Source organism: Synchiropus splendidus, chromosome 1 (assembly GCF_027744825.2).
Source record: "Synchiropus splendidus isolate RoL2022-P1 chromosome 1, RoL_Sspl_1.0, whole genome shotgun sequence".
Lineage (NCBI taxonomy): Eukaryota > Metazoa > Chordata > Actinopteri > Syngnathiformes > Callionymidae > Synchiropus > Synchiropus splendidus.
The window spans coordinates 27,341,977-27,363,965 of NC_071334.1; the positions used below are offsets into that span (position 1 = coordinate 27,341,977).

The 21,989-nt window shown below is 42.1% G+C and overlaps 1 protein-coding gene across 17 annotated transcripts in view; it reads right to left on the minus strand.

Annotated features, from left to right (window-relative positions):
• Positions 1–2,640: 2,640 nt before the first annotated feature.
• Positions 2,641–21,989, minus strand: part of nrxn1a (neurexin 1a) — a 60,860-nt gene continuing 41,511 nt past the window's right edge. For 6 of the 17 annotated variants that reach the window (XM_053853914.1, XM_053853912.1, XM_053853911.1 and 3 more), the window contains 9 exons: positions 21,528–21,909; positions 20,749–20,939; positions 20,059–20,232; positions 18,218–18,337; positions 16,885–17,066; positions 16,547–16,718; positions 14,371–14,681; positions 7,789–7,867; positions 2,641–4,867 (listed from right to left, as the gene is read on the minus strand). In XM_053853914.1, coding sequence (XP_053709889.1) covers positions 4,566–4,867; positions 7,789–7,867; positions 14,371–14,681; positions 16,547–16,718; positions 16,885–17,066; positions 18,218–18,337; positions 20,059–20,232; positions 20,749–20,939; positions 21,528–21,909 — 1,913 coding nt within the window. In that variant the 3' untranslated portion in view covers positions 2,641–4,565. Of the gene's footprint in view, positions 4,868–7,788; positions 7,868–14,370; positions 14,682–15,620; positions 15,711–16,546; positions 16,719–16,884; positions 17,067–18,217; positions 18,348–20,056; positions 20,233–20,748; positions 20,940–21,527; positions 21,910–21,989 lie in introns of all 17 variants that reach the window. The other 11 variants (XM_053853906.1, XM_053853899.1, XM_053853901.1 and 8 more) reach the window with 3 other exon arrangements.

The following is a 21,989-nucleotide window of genomic DNA, read 5'->3' on the forward strand; positions in this document are numbered from 1 at the left end:
AATAATTATTATATAATGCACATTTTTCAATGACTATGTAAGGCTGCAAGTATAAGGACACCTTGAGTGCAAATTCAGTGTTGAGGATTATAATTCGTATTTTATGTATTGTGGAAGAGAAAGGAAAAAGAAAAGAAAAACCACTGCACAAGATGAGAGGAAATGAAAGTTCTTAAATGTGCAGCTGCACTTAAAAGGAGACGGGGGAAATACATAGACAAGTATTCAGAACCTTGAGGATTGTTAGATACCAGCGTGAGCTCTGAGGCTCCCTTGTTCACACAAGGTGGATTTTCTGGAGTAGATTAAACTTAAACAGAGTCACAAATGCTGACTTGACAATAAGCTCAAACATTTATGGTTTGGTTCTCTCAGCGTCAGCAGCAAAAATCCTGAGGTGCTAATTCAGTCTTCAGGGGTAAAAAAGGCCCACTTTTTCTGGATTTTTCTTTTTTTGTCAAGAAGGGAGGCAATTTTGGGCCACTAAAAAATCTATCTGGTCCCGGTATGAATGGTGTCTGTCTTCCGGTCAGTGCCTTAAACCTATAGTTCGACCTCCTCCGAAGCTGCTGTTGGTGAGTTTTGTACACATTATGGACAGAATTTCAATAACTTCATGTTGTCACCAGAGCAGGTTGCAGCCAAGTCTGGAGGCAAACTCATCTAAATCTTACACCAAACATTCTCACTCAGAAAAAGGCTGAAGGTCCTTTCAAGGTAGGAAGCAGGATCCTTCTGCTTTCCTCAGGAGCCATGGATGGATCCTCAGATAGATCAGTGCGACATCTCCAGTCTTGAGGAATGACAAAGCTCATGATTGACCAGTTCATGTAAGCTCCTTCTTTTCGCCTTCTGACCTTAAAAACAAGTGGAGTGATACAAAGGCCTAAACGCTTTCCCCACCAGGATGCGTGGATTCAGTTAAGGTGGTTCAGAACAGAATAGAGGACGTGTTCATAGGATCGGAGGAGCACTTGAATGATTATATGCTTTGGTTGTCTTGGGATCGCTGCGGTTGCAAAGCAAGAGGACGTTTTGCCTCTTTGCGTAGACTTCACTTTGGACAACTGATGATGGAATACAAAAAAAAATGCAAGCAAAAGCATTTATTTACCAAAAAATGGACACTAACAAATGCTCCTGTTTTTAATGAGTGTTGAGAACCTTGGAATTTCAACATATTCATCTCACAAATATAGCAGCAGGGCAAGCTTATCTCCATTCCAGCTGGCCGTGGTCAAGGACAGCAGAGAGGCGGAAGAAAACAGAGGCCCCGCTGCTGAGCTGCTCAGGAGGAAAGACAAAGTTTCTTTAAAGACAAGTCTTGCGAGGACGTTTACTGAAACATCAGGTCCTTGCAGCATCTCTCACCTGAGGACGCACGTGCGGGCTGAGAGATGTTTTATCCAGCAAACAGCAACTCTACAGGGACTCGCACACTTCCCTGCATAGATCCATATTTCAAAACTGGGCTCAGTGTGTGTGCCAGAGTATTAATGTGTGTCGACTGTCCTAGTTAGACAGAGAGTGGCACTTGGAAAAGATGTTACTGGGATGAAAGTCGGGGTTAGCAACACAAAGCAAACCAGGTCTTGTAACCTGCTGAATCAATTAAAACCTATTTAAAGGGCATCGCCTTCAATTACTGTGACAACACCTTGCTTGGTTCAGAGCACAGCATTGTCAGACTACTGAAGTAGTTCCAGCCAGTTTTGTGTCAGCCAACAGGGAATCAGTTGTGCCACGAGCCATCAGAGGATCTTGTCTTGTCTTCACTGCAGTTTTATTCAGGGTTTGCTGGTTGCAGCAGACTTCCAGATGGTGATGATGCTCAAATGGCAATGGAAGACTTGCGGTGACAAAAAGAAGTCTGCATGTTTAAAGGTTTAGGTAAATGTTTTGAACTCAAACGCAGATTGGCCTGCTAAATTTAGTCCCCATGACAAAGGTTGTGATTACTATTTTATTACTAGAAATGAAAAAGTAAAAACAAATTTGAAACTTGGAAACAGTTGAAACTTGTTTCAAAATTTGTACAGTTTCAAAAATGTTCTTATTCCCCGTAGTTTATGAATCACTGAGCATGGAACGTGGTCTGAATGTCACTCTAGTGTTGGTGGAAGACCTGTCCTCTAAATATCCTTGTAGCCAGTGTAGCTGATGCTATTTGCTGTCACACAAACCCTTGACTTCAAATGTTTTAAATTTATGCATTTATTTTTATTAATAAGACTTGGCTGTCTAAATGTGGGTGTGACCAAAATGAATGTCCATTGGTGTAACACCACTCAAATTCAGCCCTTTTGATAACGCACCCCCTCTCCAAATCTGTTTCGGGAACAACATCCTGCAGAAGAGCACACAGGCTTCCTTGTATATTTTGCAAGGCGCTAACCACTGCAGAACACCCTGTGACCATCTGGGTAATTTTATCAGACGCAAAGTAGGCCAGATGGAGATCATGTTATGGCGGATCGGTGCACTAATTATAAATATGTGTTTGTGAATGCAGACGAAGTGAGAAGATAAGGGAAAATTAAAAAGAGCGAGGTGGTGGATTTACAGCAGAGGCCCCAAAAGAAATGGGCGTAAGGACATCAGCTACAGAGCTACAAACCGGACCACAAATGCACTGCAGGCTCACTTGGGTAATATTTTATTTACTCATTAATCTTCAAAACTATTTTTCATAATAAATTTTCCACTTTATGTTCATCAAAGAACCGTAACAATAAAAATAAAAGTAAATACTGTAGAAAAATTGTACATATAGAAAATAAACATGGCTAATGAACACATAGATGTAGAGTCCCGTCGGTGGAGACACCTCCTTCATGTTGGATGGCGACACAACAGAGATAGAAGGAAAAAGAGGGCGATAGACACCAGGAGAGCAGAGAGGGAAACATATTGAACAAGAGGAAAACAAGAGAAAGTGGGGGATTAAAAGGCCAGTTCAGCATGGAGAGAGAGGAAGGAACGATTTGAAATGACGCTCAGTTCTTTTACCACGCTTGCCCTCATCCGATCCACATGCAACTGACTGGGTGACTTACTACCATTTGGAAGAACTAGAGGGACTGGTCCATGTCACACCGGCGGAGACGTAAACTGGAAACCATCGTTGAGCTTCAAAAGGGCCAAAATGGGGTGCCAAACAAATGGAGGTCATAAAGCCAGTGACACAAGAGAATGGACTAGCCTACTTATCCGCAACGTAACATTTATTTTGCTCAGTTTTCTTCACCATTAGCTGGTTTTGGCAATTTTAGTGGACAGAGCAGGAATAGTGGGTGTGGCCTTTGACATGTCAGGCTTCAATATGAGACTGGACCAGTGATTTAGGCACTGCAACTCATCACTAGCCCACCACGCCGCCCAGGGACTCTGGCATGCAGCACATTCGAGATGGTCACACTTCATCGATGAGGAACTGAGAGTTGGTTAGTTTTCATCACATCCCACAGACTGAAACCCATTCATCTGGAAGATGACAGGTCAAGGACGGTGGTGCGTCAGCGTGGGCTCCATCCAAGTTTCATTGTGGTAGAAATCACACAGCGTAAGATAATTCACGTGCAATGAGAACACCCCCCTCCCTTTCCCAAAAAGTCATTACTGCCCAAATGTTCTTCTTATTCGTCATTGTCGTAACGGTTATGAGAATGTCATTTTCTCCGTTGTCCACTTCTCAATGATGAGGGTGTCTTTGCGTCTGTTGATTTGTGGTTGTACGGTACAGTGTGCGTGCGTGCGTGTGTGTGTGTGTGTGTGTGTGTAAAACACGTCAGCCATGCGTGACTGGTGTCTGTAGGTAGCATCTGATGTCTCAAGTATCCTGTTCAGGATAGTCCAGCATTTCCACATGATTCATGAGCAACACACGAGCTCTGTATCAACACAGCCTCCACATTTGATCAACAGCACCTGTCTCAACACTTTGTTTACGTACTGTCTCTATGACATCATCCGGGCCGATGCTCTGGGATAGATCACAGGTGTGCTTGTTTATGTGCTGCACTTCATCCCCGGCTCTTCATCAAGTCGCAGAAAGAAAAAGGCCAAGGCGCTTTGAGGAGACGCCGGTGTTTCACCTTGGTGCTTCTTCTTTTTTGGTGCTCTGTCACTCCTCACTCTGCCGTGTGCTTCTTGTGCACTCTTCGCTAACCCCTCAGAAGAGGTGTGATTTGTGGCAGGTGAGCTACCAGTCCTCTCACCTGCTTGGCCCCAAAAAATGGTTCATTGCTGAGTTGATCTGGTGCTTCTTTAAATCGTTGGAATGGTGTTTGTTCATAAAAGGAGCCTCATTGTGATGCGGGGCTCATTGGTAAATACTATACAGTAAAGGGTCCTCGCCCTCGGGCCAGTTTTTGTGGTCATGTTTGTGCTTGAATAAGTGTGTGCTTGCGATGAATGTGTGTGTAGATGTTGTAGAGTAAACATTAACATCAGCATGTCTCTGTCCTTTTTGACGTGTGTATTTTTTTGTTGAGAATATACCTATTTATGTACATTAACCATAATATATAAAGGTGTGTTGGTCTGTGCGCCCGATGTCCTGCACCTCAGACGTAGTACTCCTTGTCTTTGTTCTTTTTGTTTTTGGAGATCTTGGTGATGCCCAGTGGCTTGTCCTTGGCACTGCCATTGGGCTGCGTGGCTGAGTTGCTGATGTAGTTGCGGCTCTCGTCCACGTGATAGGAGCCTTCGTCTCGGTTTCGGTACTTGTACATGGCGTAGAGAAGGATGAGGATGCAGAGGGCAGCCGCTGCCACGATGCCAACCACCATCCCCGTGGTGCTACTGCTTTCCCGCACCACCTCAGATGGACCAGAGAACACCTTGACCTCAGGCAGAGGAGGGCGTGCTGGAACAGAAGAATCATGATTAAAAAAAAAATGTTGAAATCTTCGATGAAACATCTGAAAGCGAACATGTTGAGACCAGGAGAAGTTTATCATTTTCAGATAACCTCTCTTGGCTTGGTGCGTGAGATGTTCTCCTCCTCTGACCACAACCTCTGTCGTGACTGCTTCAGTCCAGTGGGGATTGTGATGCCAAAAATAAATGAATACTACAGCTGCTGTTTGGTGTGGTTCAGTAATGTCAGTATGATCCTATAAGGAGATCTTTCCTCCACACTATCTCATTCAGAATGTGTGTGCAGAGACATGATTCATGGTGTGACACAATATGTGAGGAGATCAAATCCCTTGCTGGGCCCAATTCTGATTGGTGGTCCTCCATGTTTTGAGCGTAAACTTCCGTCTCAGCAAGATGAAATGTCACCATATGCAGATTCATTTTTGCCTGGACATTTCATTATGTCATAATCATAAATGCACAGGATAGACGTTGGCACTGACAGACTATAGACTATAGAGAGTCTTTCAAGACAGTGTGGCTAAGATTGTCTTGCAATGTGAAGTAGTGTGTTCTTGGCTGCACGGGAAAGGAAGCCATATTGGCCTTTCCATGCTCAGTCAAGGTGCGTCTACTTGAGCTGCTGTCAATGAATGAATGCATGTTCTAAAACACCAATAACTTGCATTTCGATGAATACAACTGAGAACTTCATGGTGCCCACAACACACATTATGGACTAACATATGAACGCTGAGAGAAGGGAGAGAACATCTACACGCCTAAACAGTGACAGGATCAGCACCTCAGTCGGGAGTGTGAGGTCGCATGGCTTTCAAACTAATGTCTAGTTTTTATTAACAACAGGTTTATTTAAGCTGCTCTAAATGCTTTGGTAATTGAACAGAATGCAGACATGTCATGGCTAACCTTCCATTTTTGTAGTCTTTGTCACTCATTTCACGACAGAGGTGCGTTTAGAGCAAGGTGGCCATTTTGTAACTTTAACTTGATATAAAGTTGAGAATTTTTATTTTGATGGCAACCTACGCTATTAGTATCTGAGATTTCATTACTGAAGGAAAAATGACAACAGGGACTCTATAGAACACTGTCATAAGATACACGTGCACAAAAAACCTGTAGATGAGAGAAAGGGTGATAAGAGAGAGGGAGATTGGGAGAAGTGCAGCACACAGTCACATTCACAGCATGACACATTTAAAACCAGTCAACTTGAATGATCAATTATTCTCACCCACAAACGTGGCAAGCTGGGCAACTTGGAAACGGCTGAACAGAAACTGCTGTCTGAACGTCATAGATACTTTTATTTCATTTTTTTCACATGCATGCTGAGGCATCAAAACAAACAATAACAAGCCCCAAACCATTTTAAGAGGCTGTTTTGCGTAATACAGGCCTTTCAAAACCTTTGGCACTGGAACATCAATTGTTATGCTTCAGATGATGCAGCTTGTCTTATGCAACTTGTAGCATGGTGAGTGGTGGGAGTGCTTCTTGCCAGCGGGCCATTAATAAGAGATGATAATTACAGAATGATAACGCTATGGGCCTTATAGAATTATATTTCAGAGTTTGACATGCCTGACTCTTATGAATATGTTGGCGACTTAGGGACGATTAACTTCATCATTTATTCATGCTTAGCCTGTTGTTATTATATCTACACACAGCAGACACAGAGTGTGGAGCGAGCCAGCTGGGAGACGTGGTGCTTCGTCATAATGACTGGTTACACATGAATTTTGCATAAAGCTCTGTGTCGGCAGAATGGAAGGTTGTAGCTTGCGGCGGATATCTACTGTTATATTATCCTGTAATGTGTAAATCGATTATATCAGGTGGACAAGTGTGGTAGACATGCAGGGTTCAGCACGATGACAAATAACAGCAAATCCAATTTGAGAAATGATTCACTGAAGTAATTTCCTGCCACTGTGGGAAATAATAGGTAGCTTTAATGAGAGCATGGACTTTTCATTTTGAAATATATTTGCACATTTCATCACTGATAAATACCTGGTTGGATGAACATAATTGGAAAGTCTTTGGCACCATCATATATATGCGGAGTATTTGTTCTTAGTGTTGTGTCACCCTTAGTGCCAGTCATGTTTTCTGGGATTATCTGTTAATTAAATTAATGCAAAAGCAATTTTAGGAGACACTTTTTATATGCAAATGTCTGTTAATCACTAGTGCAAATTGATAATTGTGTTTTTTTGGATTATGTTTATTTGTTATTAACTGTTATTGCCGAGAGTTTTTCGTCATAGTTTGATAAAAAATAGAATCCATCATGCCCAGAGGAAACAGACAGATGGCTGGTGGTCTCCTCAAACCATGCAGCATCGACAAATAGGCCATAGTTGATAGGGTTAATATCTTAAATGTTATTTTGATCGTCATGAATACCTCATAAACCACAGTCACACATAACCACAAGTTTAAATAGTAACAGGAGTCCTCTTTATATTCACTAAAGTGAGTGAAAGGTGTGACTTCACAGATCTAAATAGGTTCGAATGCTTCACCTGGCTGCTTGTGAAATGTGAGAATTACATTTGAACGTGGTGCTAATGAGGTTGGAGGACTCAGTGTTAGTGAGTGTTTTTAGTGAGTAAAAAGTGGAGGCTTATGGTTGGCTCGCTTCTTTGAAGCCTGAAAAGAAAAGAAGCGAATGCAAGGATAAATGAAAGATTAATTCCAAAGGAATAAAGGGGAGGAGAAGCAGCAGGGCAAACACAAATGATGAAAACGGAGCGTGGGTAAGGGAGTTAGGTGATGCCTGGGAACAGGAAGCAAAGTGCAGATAAAAAATTCATCGCAGCTGGATGTGAACTTGAGTGAAAGTGGCAGTTACTTGGGAAACAAGTCTGTGTTTGAGTGTGCAGCTCTCACCTGAACTGGGGTCACATGGGTCGATGTCTTCATCGTCACTTGGACACTCCGCCGACGCCACCAGCAGGTCATCAGCCGACTGCAGGGGGAGATTTGTATGAATTAATGCGCAGAACCAAATGAAGAGCAGCTGCCAAACGGATGCCACACAAGGTTTTAGGGGTGATTATTTCACAACTGAAGATGATTTTGTTGGATCATTTTATTTTAGATTCCATGACCTACAGTACCTTTGCTTGCCTTCTTTTTGTGAAATCTACACAGATCCCCAGAGCACATCTCCACTCTTGCTTTGGCAAAGTTGTAATCTAGGAGTCCTCAGAGGAATGAATACCCCTTATTCGCTTGTCTGTTTTCTGCAGTACTTAGAATAACAACAATTCTAGATTTCAATCAAATGTCTTCTGTCCAATCGTTTGAACACACACATCGCCCACCTGTGTTCCACGAACACGCTGCCTGTGCCGACCCACGTTGGCGGAGTTTTGCCAAAACATTAGCAAGTAGAAAGCAAAAGGATGAGGGAGGAGATGAACAATAGAAAACCCATGGGGATGGTTATCATCTCCTACACTTTGAACTCCAGTTTTTTTCCCACTTCAACACCTCCATCTTGGGTTTTCATTGCAAAGATTGGCAGATTGCTCAGTGAATTAAGAATTCCAGTCAAGCACCAAAAACATTTGAAATTATAACACCGCCAAAAGCAAAACTGTCACATCCTCGCATATCTCAAAAACAAAATCCTTTCTTCTTGATCCGCTCCCTACATCTCTCTGGAAAAGATGCCCTTTTCCCTCTCTCCGTTCCTGCTCCTTCTGTTGCCATGGCAACTGTATGTTAAGGCTGTTAAAGATGATGTGGAAATAAAAAAAGGGATTGTGCACCCTCAGTGGGAACCTGTGCATTGATTTAACATTCACTGTGTGTGTAGATGTGTGACTGAAAGAGGGGTGGATAAAAGGATTTTGGGAGGAGCAGATTGGGAAGAGAAACAAAGAAGAGAAAAAAGAAAGACTTCAAAGTGTTACGGTCTTTACTTAATATCCTGCTAATGTGTTCTGCATATTCATAACCTACTGTTTAACAGGGCCCGACTGAAAGCTTTGGCACAAGAGGTGTGTGTGTGTCAGTACACGCCAGGCTGCTCATTGCCAGGACCAAATTAAAATTGGATTGTGATGCATTGCAGTGGATGTGAGTACCACTAGAATAAAGGGGAAGGGAGCGAGCGGCAGAGCTGCAAAACACAAGAGCTTTAGACGAGGATTACAACCCGACCAGAACACAGTCTGAATAGAGTACTTACAGGTCTATTGTGATGTAGCTGAAGGCGGACAACTTTTAAAGATCATTTAATTTAGCTTTTTGAACACGACAGTTTTCATTCAGCGCTCTTATCTGCGGGTGTCCAACCATGAATTAGCAGGCTAATTAACAAAGCAGAGGAATGATACTAATCAGAGTCAGAGTCAATCAATGGAATAGTCACCCAAAAACTGTCAAAAGTTTCCGCCCCACAAATGAGGCCGACAGCAAAAATCAATACATCAACAATAGAATATATGTTAAATGTTTGAGGCGGTACGTGGAAAAAGTCACTGGTGCATTGATTTACTGATGATTTCTACAGCAGGCCAGTTGAAGAGTTGTTCATAGTGACTTATCGATAGGCCTGTCGATGACACCCAAGAGTAAATGTCTCACTTGGAGTATTCCACTTGTGAAGTGGCATAGTTATTACAATATCAAGTTCCACACTGACCAAAACCTTGTGAGCAGAGACGCACTACCTGGCATCTGATGGGAAATGTATTGTCATCCTGAGCTATTCTTCCGACTGCACAGTATCTGACTCTGTCCTGACTACAGCTGCAAAAACACATTCATTTACTGTTGCTTGAGCGGGTCTCTTTCCTCCACTGTCCCGACAATCATTTCTGCCCAGTCGGCTGTCAAATCCTGCTCGGGTGAACTGAGCCTCTGGAATCCAGCCAGTCGATAAACCTCTGTGCCTTTGCCAGGATCTAAATAACACCAGAGCCAATCAGCCAGCAGGAAGCACATTACCCCTGACATCCGTCACAGATCAATGTCTGGCTGATGCGCCGCTATTGATTGGGGACACCTTGATGGCTGCGGCTGGAACTAGCCCTGTGTCCTGAGGTCATTGAAAACAAATACATGTGCATGTGACACAAACACAACCTCTGATCTGCGACATCATCAAAGCCGCTAATTAAAAATAAAAAAAGTACTATTGATGGCACTGTAGTTGTGGCAGTGATGGTATAAATGAGGGCTCTGGAGTGCAAGGGGGGCCAAACTGCTCCAGATAGGGCTGCAGTGGGTGCGGATCTTTGTCCCAACCAATCCCACACAGCTACACCAATCAGGTGTCAGCTGAACTACAGTGTTCGCAGACCTGTTTGGTGAAGTCGTGTGTGCTAGATGGGTTGGAACCAAAACCTCCATCACTCTTTGAGGACCGGTTTGTACACCCCTGCTATGGAGTATGGTAGTGTAGTCATTCGCAGCATTGCATGTGAGCACTTCAGTAACTCATACTATTTAAGCAACTTTGATGTAAAGCCCCATTCTGTTGAAATTCATACAATGAAATATATCTTTTGCGAAAAAACCCCAAAGATCATTCGAAATAAAATGAGATGATGCATTATAGAGAGTGATACTGTCAGTCCTCTCACACACCCTTTTCTTTAGCTCTCTGTCAAAGACTGCTACAATCACGACGGCAGCCAAATCCATCCAGCACAGATGCCACTAGCATTGATGTAGCCCTAAATCACTGAGCTGTACAACGCAGAACAAATGCCCCACGTTTATATTTGACACATTTCATAACAGAAGCGAGATCCTTCAAAAAGAAAAGTTATGTTGTCTGATACATTTCTCCAAGTAGCATGTTGTAGTGTTTCATTTGACAATAAAGGAATGGATTTTGCTGTTATATTTGAAGCATACATTATTTATTAATGGAATTATTTGACAAAGTTCCTTGTACTAGTCTGCTAATTCAGCTTCAGTATCTGATATCCTCTCTCTACATGATAACAGACAAAGGTGTCAATTGCAAGCAGAGTTAACATCCAATTTTCTCCTTCTCCTTGGTTCTGCACCAAGTCTCAGCTGGATTCTTTAGACTCTTGATGGAAGCGAGAGCAAAACGAAAAATTCTACAGCAAGGAGACAAGAAGGCATGCACATAAGATTTCTGTTCTTTTGGGTGAACAAAGTAGATGTCCTCATCCTACTTTGATGGGAGATGCCAGGTCGCTAAATATAAAAAATATAAAGGATGTGCTTTTTGTTTAAGATACTATTAGTGATAACTTGGAACACCAAATAGAGCAAGTGAAAACATCAGTTTGAATATAAACTGAATCTCTATGTAAACCGCACCAGGATTCGTAGGTGTGCCAAATCTAACGCATGAATATATGGACCCTCTATGCAAAAGTTGAAAAACACAGAGCAAATCCACGAAGCCTCTCCACTGCGAAACCCGCCCTCCTTCCACACAGCATGCTAAAAAAAGCAATAGACAGGGATACAGAAATATATAGAAACATATTCATGCAGGAAAAAGAAGATGTCTACCTGAGCAGCCGAACAGTGCCAGCGACCGTTAATGCCTCCCTGACCACCTAGTTCACACATAGTCTCTCCACTTAGTGCTCACACACTTTAGTAGAAGATCCTATTGATTGTTCACAACTGAATTCCACACACACAAGCTCGCACACACTGCTTCACAACAGCCAAAAGTGCTCCATTAGTCTACTCTCCTGAAGCAAATCCGACTGAAGTTGGCAGGCTGATGGAGAGATCCTGACGAGAAGGGAAAAAGAGAAGCTAGTTCCACTACTGCAGATGGTGAGATAGACTCATACACCGCCCGTGTTAACAGCCTATCACCAGAGAGATGGTGCGGGAGAGAGAGAGAGAGAGTTGGAAGAAAAGGAGGGGGCTGATGGGTAAATATGGAAAGATGTAGACAGAGATAGACCAAAGGAGATGGGAAGAAAAAACAAAAACAAGGGAGGAGGAAGAAAGTGTCCTCAGCGGAGGGCTGCCGAGCGATAGAATAAAAAGCAGGTAGATGGAGATGGAGTGTGAGGTGTTGAGCAAGCGGTGAGGCAGGGATGGAGGATGGGTGTGAACGAGGGAGAGATGGCAACAGAGCTGATGGAATAATCAGTTGACTATCAGCAAGAAAAACGACACACAGGTACACACACAAAATTTCGGACAGACATCCAACATGAAAACCCTCCTGTGTGACTCAAACCAGCCTCTAGCATCAACACCCGCTCCTCTCCTCGCTCAACTGTCATGCATTATTAATCCCTTCCACTTTTCAACATGAGAGAAAGAAAATAATTAAATAAAGTGTGGACTTCATAACACATTCTGCTGCTGCTGCTGCTGGAGTAGACTCAGGGGGGAAGTAAAGCAGATCCACTTTAAGACATGCCCAACTTCAGGCGGTGGCATGAATCGATCAATCTCCTTTGAGCCATACCCCTCTCTGCCCCAGTGATGCAATGTAGTGTAATGTCAAGCCTTTTGTTTTTAGGTTCACCTGCATTTGTGAGAATGCACGTCTATACCAGTTCGTTCATGTGTTTTTGTTAAGGCCAAGTTGGTTGCCAGGCAACAGACGACGGTTGTGATGGAGAAGACGCCGTGAACGTGAAGAAGGCACTTGAACAGTGAGGAGAGGATTGAACACACACTGCAGTCTGTCGAGCATATAGGTGCTCTGACCTAGTTCTCACACTGCATCTCATATTTAGCACTGACATCAGCATTGTTGCAGCGCGATCCGTTTAGTTAAAACACTCACATTAGCAGGGTGGCGAAGTGTGAAAACTAACCCCTGTGACAGCCCAGTCACACTCTGCTGCCATCCATCCAGCACTCATATCCATTATTGATGCCTGAGGGTTAGCTCACAGCGCTCTACCTTCTATTATTTATGCCTGAAACAGCTGGTGGTTCATCCACAGAGGACCCATTCTCTACAGGACTCTGCAGGAGCATGGAGTAGTGGGGTTCTCTATCTCCATGGTAACCTGTATCACTGGTTTTTCAGTGCAGCAGCACTGTTTATGAAACTGCAGAGCACACAGAGACACCTACAAAGAGACTCTCAGTTGTGATTTGAACAACAGCGCATAGGAGTCTGATCGTCCATTCTGTGACATTAATATCATCCCTGCAGCCGCAGCAGCTAAAAATATTCATCCACCACAGTCCTGTGCTTTTATTATGGGGCCCCATCTGTGCAGTTCTCAACAGGCAGGCATATTGTGGAAAAGCTATTAGAGGACCCATTAACACAAACAATTCCGCCACTGTAATTCAACGAGTAGGGACCACTTAGAGGAGAATCAGATGTCTAATCCTGCTGGGTGAGAGCAGGAGAAATTCATCTGCTGTTTACAGATTTACTGTCTGCAGCAACGTGGCTTCTGACAGTTTTGTTGAGTGTTTTTTTTTTTTTTTTTTTGTATCACAACCATTGAAACTAATTCAATTTCAATCCTATAAGTTTCTAAAATTACCAACGTTTGCATCTTATTTGTCAGTTGACTGATTGACCGCAATAGTTTTTGGTTGCCAAAAAGAAAATTAGACTGAAACTCTACTAGGAATCTGGGGGAGAACACCATAATAATAGCAAGGCCATGTTCCGGGTGTGTCAATATGCAAACAAGTAAACAAATCACTGAAACGTCCGTACATTAGTATAAAAAACCTGCAATCAAATCACAAACAAAACACTGAATGTATAATAATCATGTCTGAAAGAAGTATAAAGTGTGCATATGAACAGGTGTTGCATATAATGACAGAACGAAAGTCATAACAAGGGGTGTAACTATATAAATCATATCATAAATAAAAAAAAAATCTTAATAATACATTTCAACAATTCAATTAAATAAATACATATGTTCTATTATCCATCCATTCATGGCATATCTGAGCATGTCAGTCAAATAGTGCCACATGAAACAGCAGAAAAAGAGGTTCATTTGTGGAACACTTAGGATTCATGAAGTGGAGTTGAGGAGGAGGCGGATGGTTCTGAGTCACTAGCAGACTGAGATGACTACGAAGTGTAAATATCTGCTCTCTTTATGATAAGCAAATCAGGAAAGAACAGCTGACGAGCCTGGTTATGTGAAGGCATATTACACAGGCTGACTGAAATAAAGTGAGCTAACCAACTTCAGCGCTAATGTTCTGAGAGATTTGTGACACTCAAACCTAAGAATCAGATGCTTTACCAACTGTTACAAAATATGTATTACGGCCTTAATTCCAAAACTATAACACACATCATTATTTCATTTATAGCTGTGAAGGGTTGCGCCCAACTTCCGATTTTGGACCTCAGCTACAGAAGTTAAGCAGCTCAATCTAGGCAGTGTTCTGTGAGGAGTATGTGTGTGCTACACTTTCAGTGACAATAAAGGACGATAATAACCAGATATTGACATACATGTTCTCATCGCAACAAAGACATTTTGAGATATTTTGTTTGCTGACCTGCTGAGTGGCTCCCTGTTTCCGGTTGGTGGCCGTTGTAGTTGTGATGTCACTAATAGATGGAGCGGAGTCGGAACGATTTCCCCCAGCAGCAGCGCTGGACTGGGGTGTGATGGAGGATGACGGCATGTCTCCCACCAGTCGGGCGCTGCCTTCCACCCTGATGTGTGGATGCCCCTCGGCAGCCATGTTAAGAATGCGAAGGCCATTATAGTAGAGGCCGGACAGTTGACCCTGGAACATGCCAGCACCCCTCTCGCCTCCACCGACACGCACTGTTGTCTGACTGTTGAAGATAGTCAACTGGCGACCTATAGAAACACAAGAGCAGTCACACCCACACCACAGCGAGACCACAGGCACAATCACACACAGGTTCACACCAATAATCACATCCACACACACGCACACACACAGAATTGTGTATGAGTATTACACAAGCCACCTCCCCCAAAACCCACGGTGAGCGCAAATGGGACAGATTAAGCATGGCAGAGCAAACCGAAGCAGTGAAAGAACTGGGGTCGGCAGAGATGCAGAGAGAGATAGAGAGAGAGCAGACGAGGGAACAGAGAGGAGGGGAAAGGCAAGGAGACGCTGAGGGGAAGAAGAGACATAGAACACGAGGAGGAGAAGATGTAGCAGATGAGGAGTCACAGGGCTCTCAGAAGACAGGGCTGACAGATGGTTGCCATGGTAATGGATGTGCAGCAAGACGTTATAGTTGAAGGAGCAACAGACAGGCAGATAGAGATTTAGAACACTTGTTATGAAGCATGCACAGTTGAAAAGCTCTGCTCATTGTTAAAGGGACTAATTTAAAGAGCTCTGCAGTAGTTTATGTTTTACTTTTTCTCAAATGAAATTAAAATGACAATATTTCAAATGTACTTTCTTACAGCATGTACTTTATTTGATGACAAATTTACTCTCCACATGATCTTAATTTAACTGTTTACATTGTTTACCATCTTAATAAAGCATCTTTTTATCAGTACTTCTGATCTATTTTCTGCTTTAATCACATTTAAATCTCTCCATCGTCCCTTTAACCTGATATTATCAGATACACACTAACAAGATACGTTCACAGGCACTACAGTTTCCACAGTATTACACACTGCAACTTTTAATACTTAGTTATGGCTTTAATTTTAAGATGTTAGTTGATGGTGCACAAGATTCAACTGCCTCCAAGTTGTATTTTATTAAACCTGCAACTTTTAAGGAATTTTAATCAGGGTTTTTACCTTTGTCGAGTAGCCAATCGTCAACTACTCGACCGAGCCGATAGGGGATTCGCTGTCTGGCGATGGCCAGGCGCTCGTTATCAATGTTGCCTTTAATTTAGAGATGAAAACACAGTAGTAATTACGCACATCCAAACGTGGTACAGGAGCTGGATACAAAAAGAACAGCAATGAAAAGAAAGTAATGGTCTGCTCATTGTTTGCACGTGAAGCTTGATATGTAAACAGAAGTTGGAGTTTGATTAATGGGTTCCAGTGAGCGGACTCTTACTCTCTGTTCATTGGATTTACTTTAAAGAGACATTTCAGGGGTTAACATCTGCAAGAGCACAGGATAATAATAATGTTACAGCTGCCACATACTGTCTGTCGTTTAGAGTTACATACAGAACAAACCTCACAACAACTAACATTTAGCATTTTACCTATTAGCCTCAACTTCATTGTGTTAGAATCAACTTTGGATATGAAAGAAACAACAACAAAATAAACATGAACAAAATACACTTTTTTCTTATTTTATCTTCTCTAGTTAAACATTTAACTCAACACGTAACATCTTTTTATATTATTGCTTTCCATAGATGCACCATTATTTTCTTTTATGATGACAGAAAATTAAATATTATCATGAGTTACCTTTAACTCTATTTAACAGATCTAACATTACCTGGCAATAAAATATACATTTCTATTAAAATAACTGTATCATTTTATGGTTTAAAAAGGTTCAGGTCACACAATGTCCATTTCAAACACAATTGCATGGAAAAAAAAGCTGCAAGTATATTATTTCAGTGACAATAAAAGGAACAACAACGTGGATCATCAGTCGCGAGGCAACTGATTAGTCAACTCTGGCCCTGTGGACTGTGTCTTGGTGGGTCAGGAGTCAGAGCAGGGGGAGGAGGTGTGGCTGAGCATACCTGAAGGGTAGCGCTCAATGACTGGCAGGTCATCTAGCTGGAGGGTGGCATTACCCCCACTGCGGGTGAAGCGAATGATGTGGTACTTCCCGTCATTGACAAACTTGGAGCTTTCCTCTATGTTGATGTCGTCAGTGCCAACGTTGAACACCACTCGGATGTTGCCTTTGTCCTTTGAGCAAGTAAAAAGATACAGGACTGATGCACACTTCTATTACAAGTCTGCTTCAAGTCTGCAGATTTATGCTCATGCGGAATAACGTTCACTTAGTGTTAGACTTTGTATCACGTTGCTTTTACTTACTGTCAGTTTAAAAAACGTGTATACTAATACTTACTATCTGCAATTGAAGATAATCTCCCAATCCAGAGGCACTGTCCACACGCAGCAGAACAGCGTGTTTCTGTTGAGTGCTGAATCCAAGGGCAAGTCTGTCAGCTCGGGTGCTGGGGCGCTCATTTGGGGGCCACGTGTAGACCACCATTCCACCATCCCGACCAAAGATATAAGTCGTCCCGGCTGGATGGCAATGACAAAAATGACTCAGAAGCAGCCCAGATACAATTTGTTATAAAAGGGCTATCGGCAGTCGTGAAATAAATAAGTACAGACCAGCAGCTTGTTCTCACAGTTGATGACTCTTCAATTAAAATTATAATGATGATAATCTCAAAACTTGACCTGATTAAGAATCTACACAAATATTTAGAGTCCATTTTAGGTAGCTAAATAAATGTGAACAATTCGTGATCATCAAAAATGAGTAATAAAAATTCTGCACAGGATATATAGTAAAAGAATCATGTAATCGCCTATGAAAGCAGTTAAATGTACATCATTGTATCCAAAAAAGATAAGATAACTATTAAGATCATTTTTAGTTACAATGTCATAGATGGCTTTTTGAGTCAAGAAACCAAAAAAATAATTTACATTAAACACCAAAAAACAGATCACATAGGACTTGAAAGGATGGAAACAAATGACGCTGATGACAGCAGCTGATTTGAGAAGATAAAATAGCGCCCTCGCATGCTTCACATTTGTAATCACATCTTTCCATCACTGCTTGCCAGAGCAAGTCAGATTCCTCCACTATAACCGTGCACACTCCCTGGTCTCAGCCATTCTTTTCACTTTCACCTTCATCACCTGTAACCTCATTTACGAGCTACATATGACACAGTTTTGTAACAGGATCTAAAGAAATACATAGTTTTTCAGTAAAAAACATCACAAAAAAGGTTTAAATGACATTGCAAATGCAATCACACTTCATTCTTTAAAACCAAATTTGAAAACACTATAAAATCGAACAACTTATTCATAACTCTGACTTGAAGCGTTTCTCATCATTTAGAATTAAGCATTCTCTTCCTTTTTCTTGAAATCTTGAAATTCAAATTCCATATTTACAAATTCGACATTTAAATCAGCATACTAAACAGTGGCATGCAAAAGAGAAAACCACTCAAAAATGCATGAAAAGGAAATACAAAAATAAAAGAAACACTTCCAAAATGGAATTATTTGTCCCTTCTCCCAATTAACATATTTCCAGAGATCTCATGCAAATCCATCCATAACTTTTAAGATATTTAGAACACAGACAAACAATGGCATTGAATATATAACCTCCTTGGTGGAGGGTATTAAGAATACCAACTCACCATCATTGCATAGCGGTCCTGCATACGACGTCATGCTACAGTCACAGGTGAACCCCTCCCATTGCTGCAGACACACACCCTGATTGGAGCAGGAATCCTCCTGACAGGTGGTGCTCGGTCCTGCAGTGACACATGTAGGGAGAGGGTGCGTGCCAAAGTTAGCAGCGTAAAACTATTGTCACGAGTGTGACTGGATCCCTCCAAAAAGAGCACAACATAGTTTTAAACACTGTTTACATAGCGCAGCAATGATGCTGTGGTTAGTAATATTAGTAGGAAATGAAAAACTTTTTTTTAAATCTGGATAAACTAGGGTTGGAACTAGGGAAGCATGCAAGCGTGGGGTCAAGAACAGCAGGAAGTAGTAAACAAAAGGGACATGTCTGTGCTAAAAAGAGTCTCCTTCAATATTCATTTGTAAAAGTACACAGTCTGTTTCGTCTGACATGGAGGAAAGAGGCTTGAATGACTGACAATTCAGATCAGGAGTCAGTGAGAGGGGTCTGGAGAGCATGCTGCTTTGTGACCCGGGCGATGGTGATGTTACCACGGTGATGCACGCGCTGGGAAAGGACAGGTCACCTCTGTCCTAACTGACTCCGGATCACTGGGATCCACACAACACTTGATACCACAAGGAAGTTTCTACTAGGGATGCACGATATGTAACCACATCAGTTTCCTATCGATCTAAGCTTTCTTTTAAGCCAGTATTCTGCACAATACACAAGGGCGTCAGCTTTGAGAAGAGGCGAGGGGCACAAAAACGATGAGCAAAAGCGACTTTTGAAAAGTGGCGGTGAATCGAATGGTTTTACTTTAGATTAGGCTACTATAAAAATCGTCAGCAACACAGGCTTGTTCTAAGTGAAATATCTTGTTTTTAATATTTATCTTTTCTCACAAATCCCTCTTGAGCGAGACATACTTTTTGAACACCGTTAGCTTTATCTCTGTTTTTTCACCTGGCCAGGAGTGTCTGCCTGCAGTGGAGACAAAATTACCCTTGGCAAAAAGTGCTCCACTAAACCGACGCCTACCGACAATACAGGAGACAGGAGACGCCTTATACTCTCAGTAGAACGCTTTCAGGCTGACAATCACTTAAAAAATGCGATGGATGTAAATCTTTGTTATTAAGTAGAACCATTCGATGCCATATATCTCATGGTTATGTTGTCATCTAGTCCATCAACCATGAGTGCAACTAAATATTTTATGAGGGCGGCTTGATTTACGATATAATCATGCTGAGAAAAGAAGTCATGTTACACTGTCCTAATGCAAGATGAGCCGCTTAACGTATTGTGTGACTCAAACTGTTCTCACTGAATTTCCTGTGTGGATGAGTTGTCAGACCTTAATCTAAAAACCATATTTTTCAGGTGTGGAGGACAAAATCATTCAGCAACGATTACATCAGAGGCCGTGGACACAAGAAGACGGACTGACCACTCATTTTCGTTACAAGGATTATTTAATCTTCAAAGCAGGTATGTGCTGCTAGAGAAACAAAACCTCCATATCGTGCATCACTAGTTTCTACATCATAGTTCTCACTGGCACATGTCTGTCTGGCATGCTCACACAGAGTGATATACCTTGCAAGTCAGCTTTCATCAATGTAACTTTTTGTCAGCCAAACAAAAAAGCAAACAAGCAAATCAAGTTAGATGGTTAGTCGGTGCAGATGCTGCTCGGGGTGGATCAGACTAGTAGGGCGACTGGAGTAGAAATGAAAGTTGGAAAACTTTCTAAATGAACCAGCAACAGGGTTAGTGGGTTATTTAATAAAATGATGGACGAAAAGACACAAGAACACAGCAAGCTAATTGTCTTACCTTCACAGCCTCTCTCCACTTGTCCCATCGTTGCCAGGGCGTCAGCCAGAAGGTCAGGAAGACGGCCATTCAGATCGACTGTGGCGAGGCAGCCCTGAAATCCCTCTCTGGAGTGGACCAGCTTAGGCAGGTCTCTGTACATCTCTTTGGAGACACCTCCGATATAAAGGTCACCTTTTGAAGAGGATGATTATAAATGTCAGCTTCATGAACCCATCACAAACACTTTCTAAAGCCTCTGTTTATATTTCTCCTAGCATAACCTTTACGAATGCATTTAATCATGTAACATTTACATTTATTGTCCATCCAAAAATAAATAAATGAAATTATGTATTACTGTTTAACTAACAAAATAGAAATTTAGAAATACTCAATCGCTATTGGTCAAAAATAAATATACATGTATACATCATTTCCATAAACAGCACAAGTGTTCACATTAAACCATGTAGCTACACAACATTAACAATTAATGAATGACTATACTGTATGTCTCAAGTACTTATACTCATTTTTGTTTGTTAACATGCTATTACTTGTGTAACTTTTCATTTTGAATATTGCCTTCAAAATCTCAACGAATAAATTCTCCTGACTTTGACCAAGTACTGTCCTCAGATGAGATCATTCCTCTGCACAGGCGCTGATGAATCTAATTTGAAGCTGCTTGCGTATGTATGAGTGTACCCTTCAGGTCCAGGTTCTTGGCGCCCATGGTGGTCTGCGTGGTGACCTTGGTGTCAATTTTGACCGTGTGAAGGTTGTTGGTGTCCCGGGAAATGTGCACGTTGTGCCAGTGGTTGTCGTTGAGGGGACTGTTAGAGTTGCCCTTGATCAGGTGCGCACCGTTGCCCAGATCAGAGATGTAGTGCAGGTAGCTAAAGGGGGTTCACAGGAGCAGACAAGACAGGACTAAATAAATCAGCAGTCGAATGGCAAATTAATCATATTCTCGCTGGAGAACAAGACAGGGTCATACACTTGACGGTATTATAATCTGTCTTCAAGAATATCATTAGAGCTGCGAAGAAACAGGTGACTGACCCTAGAATTTATGGCACAGCGCTTGATATATCAGCTCGACAGTCCCTCATTAATTGCAACTCTAGTAATTACAAGCTATAGTTAGATTATAATAAATACTCATCACTCAGTGTTTGAATGAAGGCCACACACTTCAATCTATGAAGTATAATGCTTTTAACTATTATTGAACATGCTATGACCAGTCCATTGAAAGTTTTATAAATGTGTCTTAACTGCCTTTGAGAATATATATTGGAGCTTCCTCAGCAGAATCTCAGCAAGAAGGTTGCAAGTTCAATACCACAGTCACCACATTTTGTAGGTCAACTTGGGTCCATTCTATGTGGAGCTAATTTATGTATCAGTTCATTATTGTATGGATATGCAGCTCAAAAAAGTCTCTTCAACTACACAGTTCAGTATAACAGTGATGATCTCACCCTTTGACAAGCTCCACCACAATGAAGTCGTTGCCATCGCCTCTGTTGTATAGAATAAGGCCATCGGGAGAAGTGGTCTTGAACTGCATGAACAGATGCATGGAGTAGTATGCCTGCAGCGTGGGCAGCGTGACGAAACTGGAGCGTGATCGGAATGTGACAGGGTCAGCCACGATACTCTTGTAGCCGATGACGGCGTTGAGCTCGCAGTAGTCGATGTCACCGTTTTTACAGAGGTCAATGTACGGCATGCCATTCAACGCCAGGCCCTGGAGATGCCCGATGAAATTGGAGGGCACCGCAGGCATGAACCGTTTCTCTGTCACTATGCCGGTCTCCACATTGTGGAACTCCAGTTGTGTGTGGTCACCTGCCATTTGACCTGGACGTAGGGAAGGGGAACACACAGTGTTGGCTTCTTTACACAATAAGCACAACCTCAGAGCTGTCTGATAGTCACAG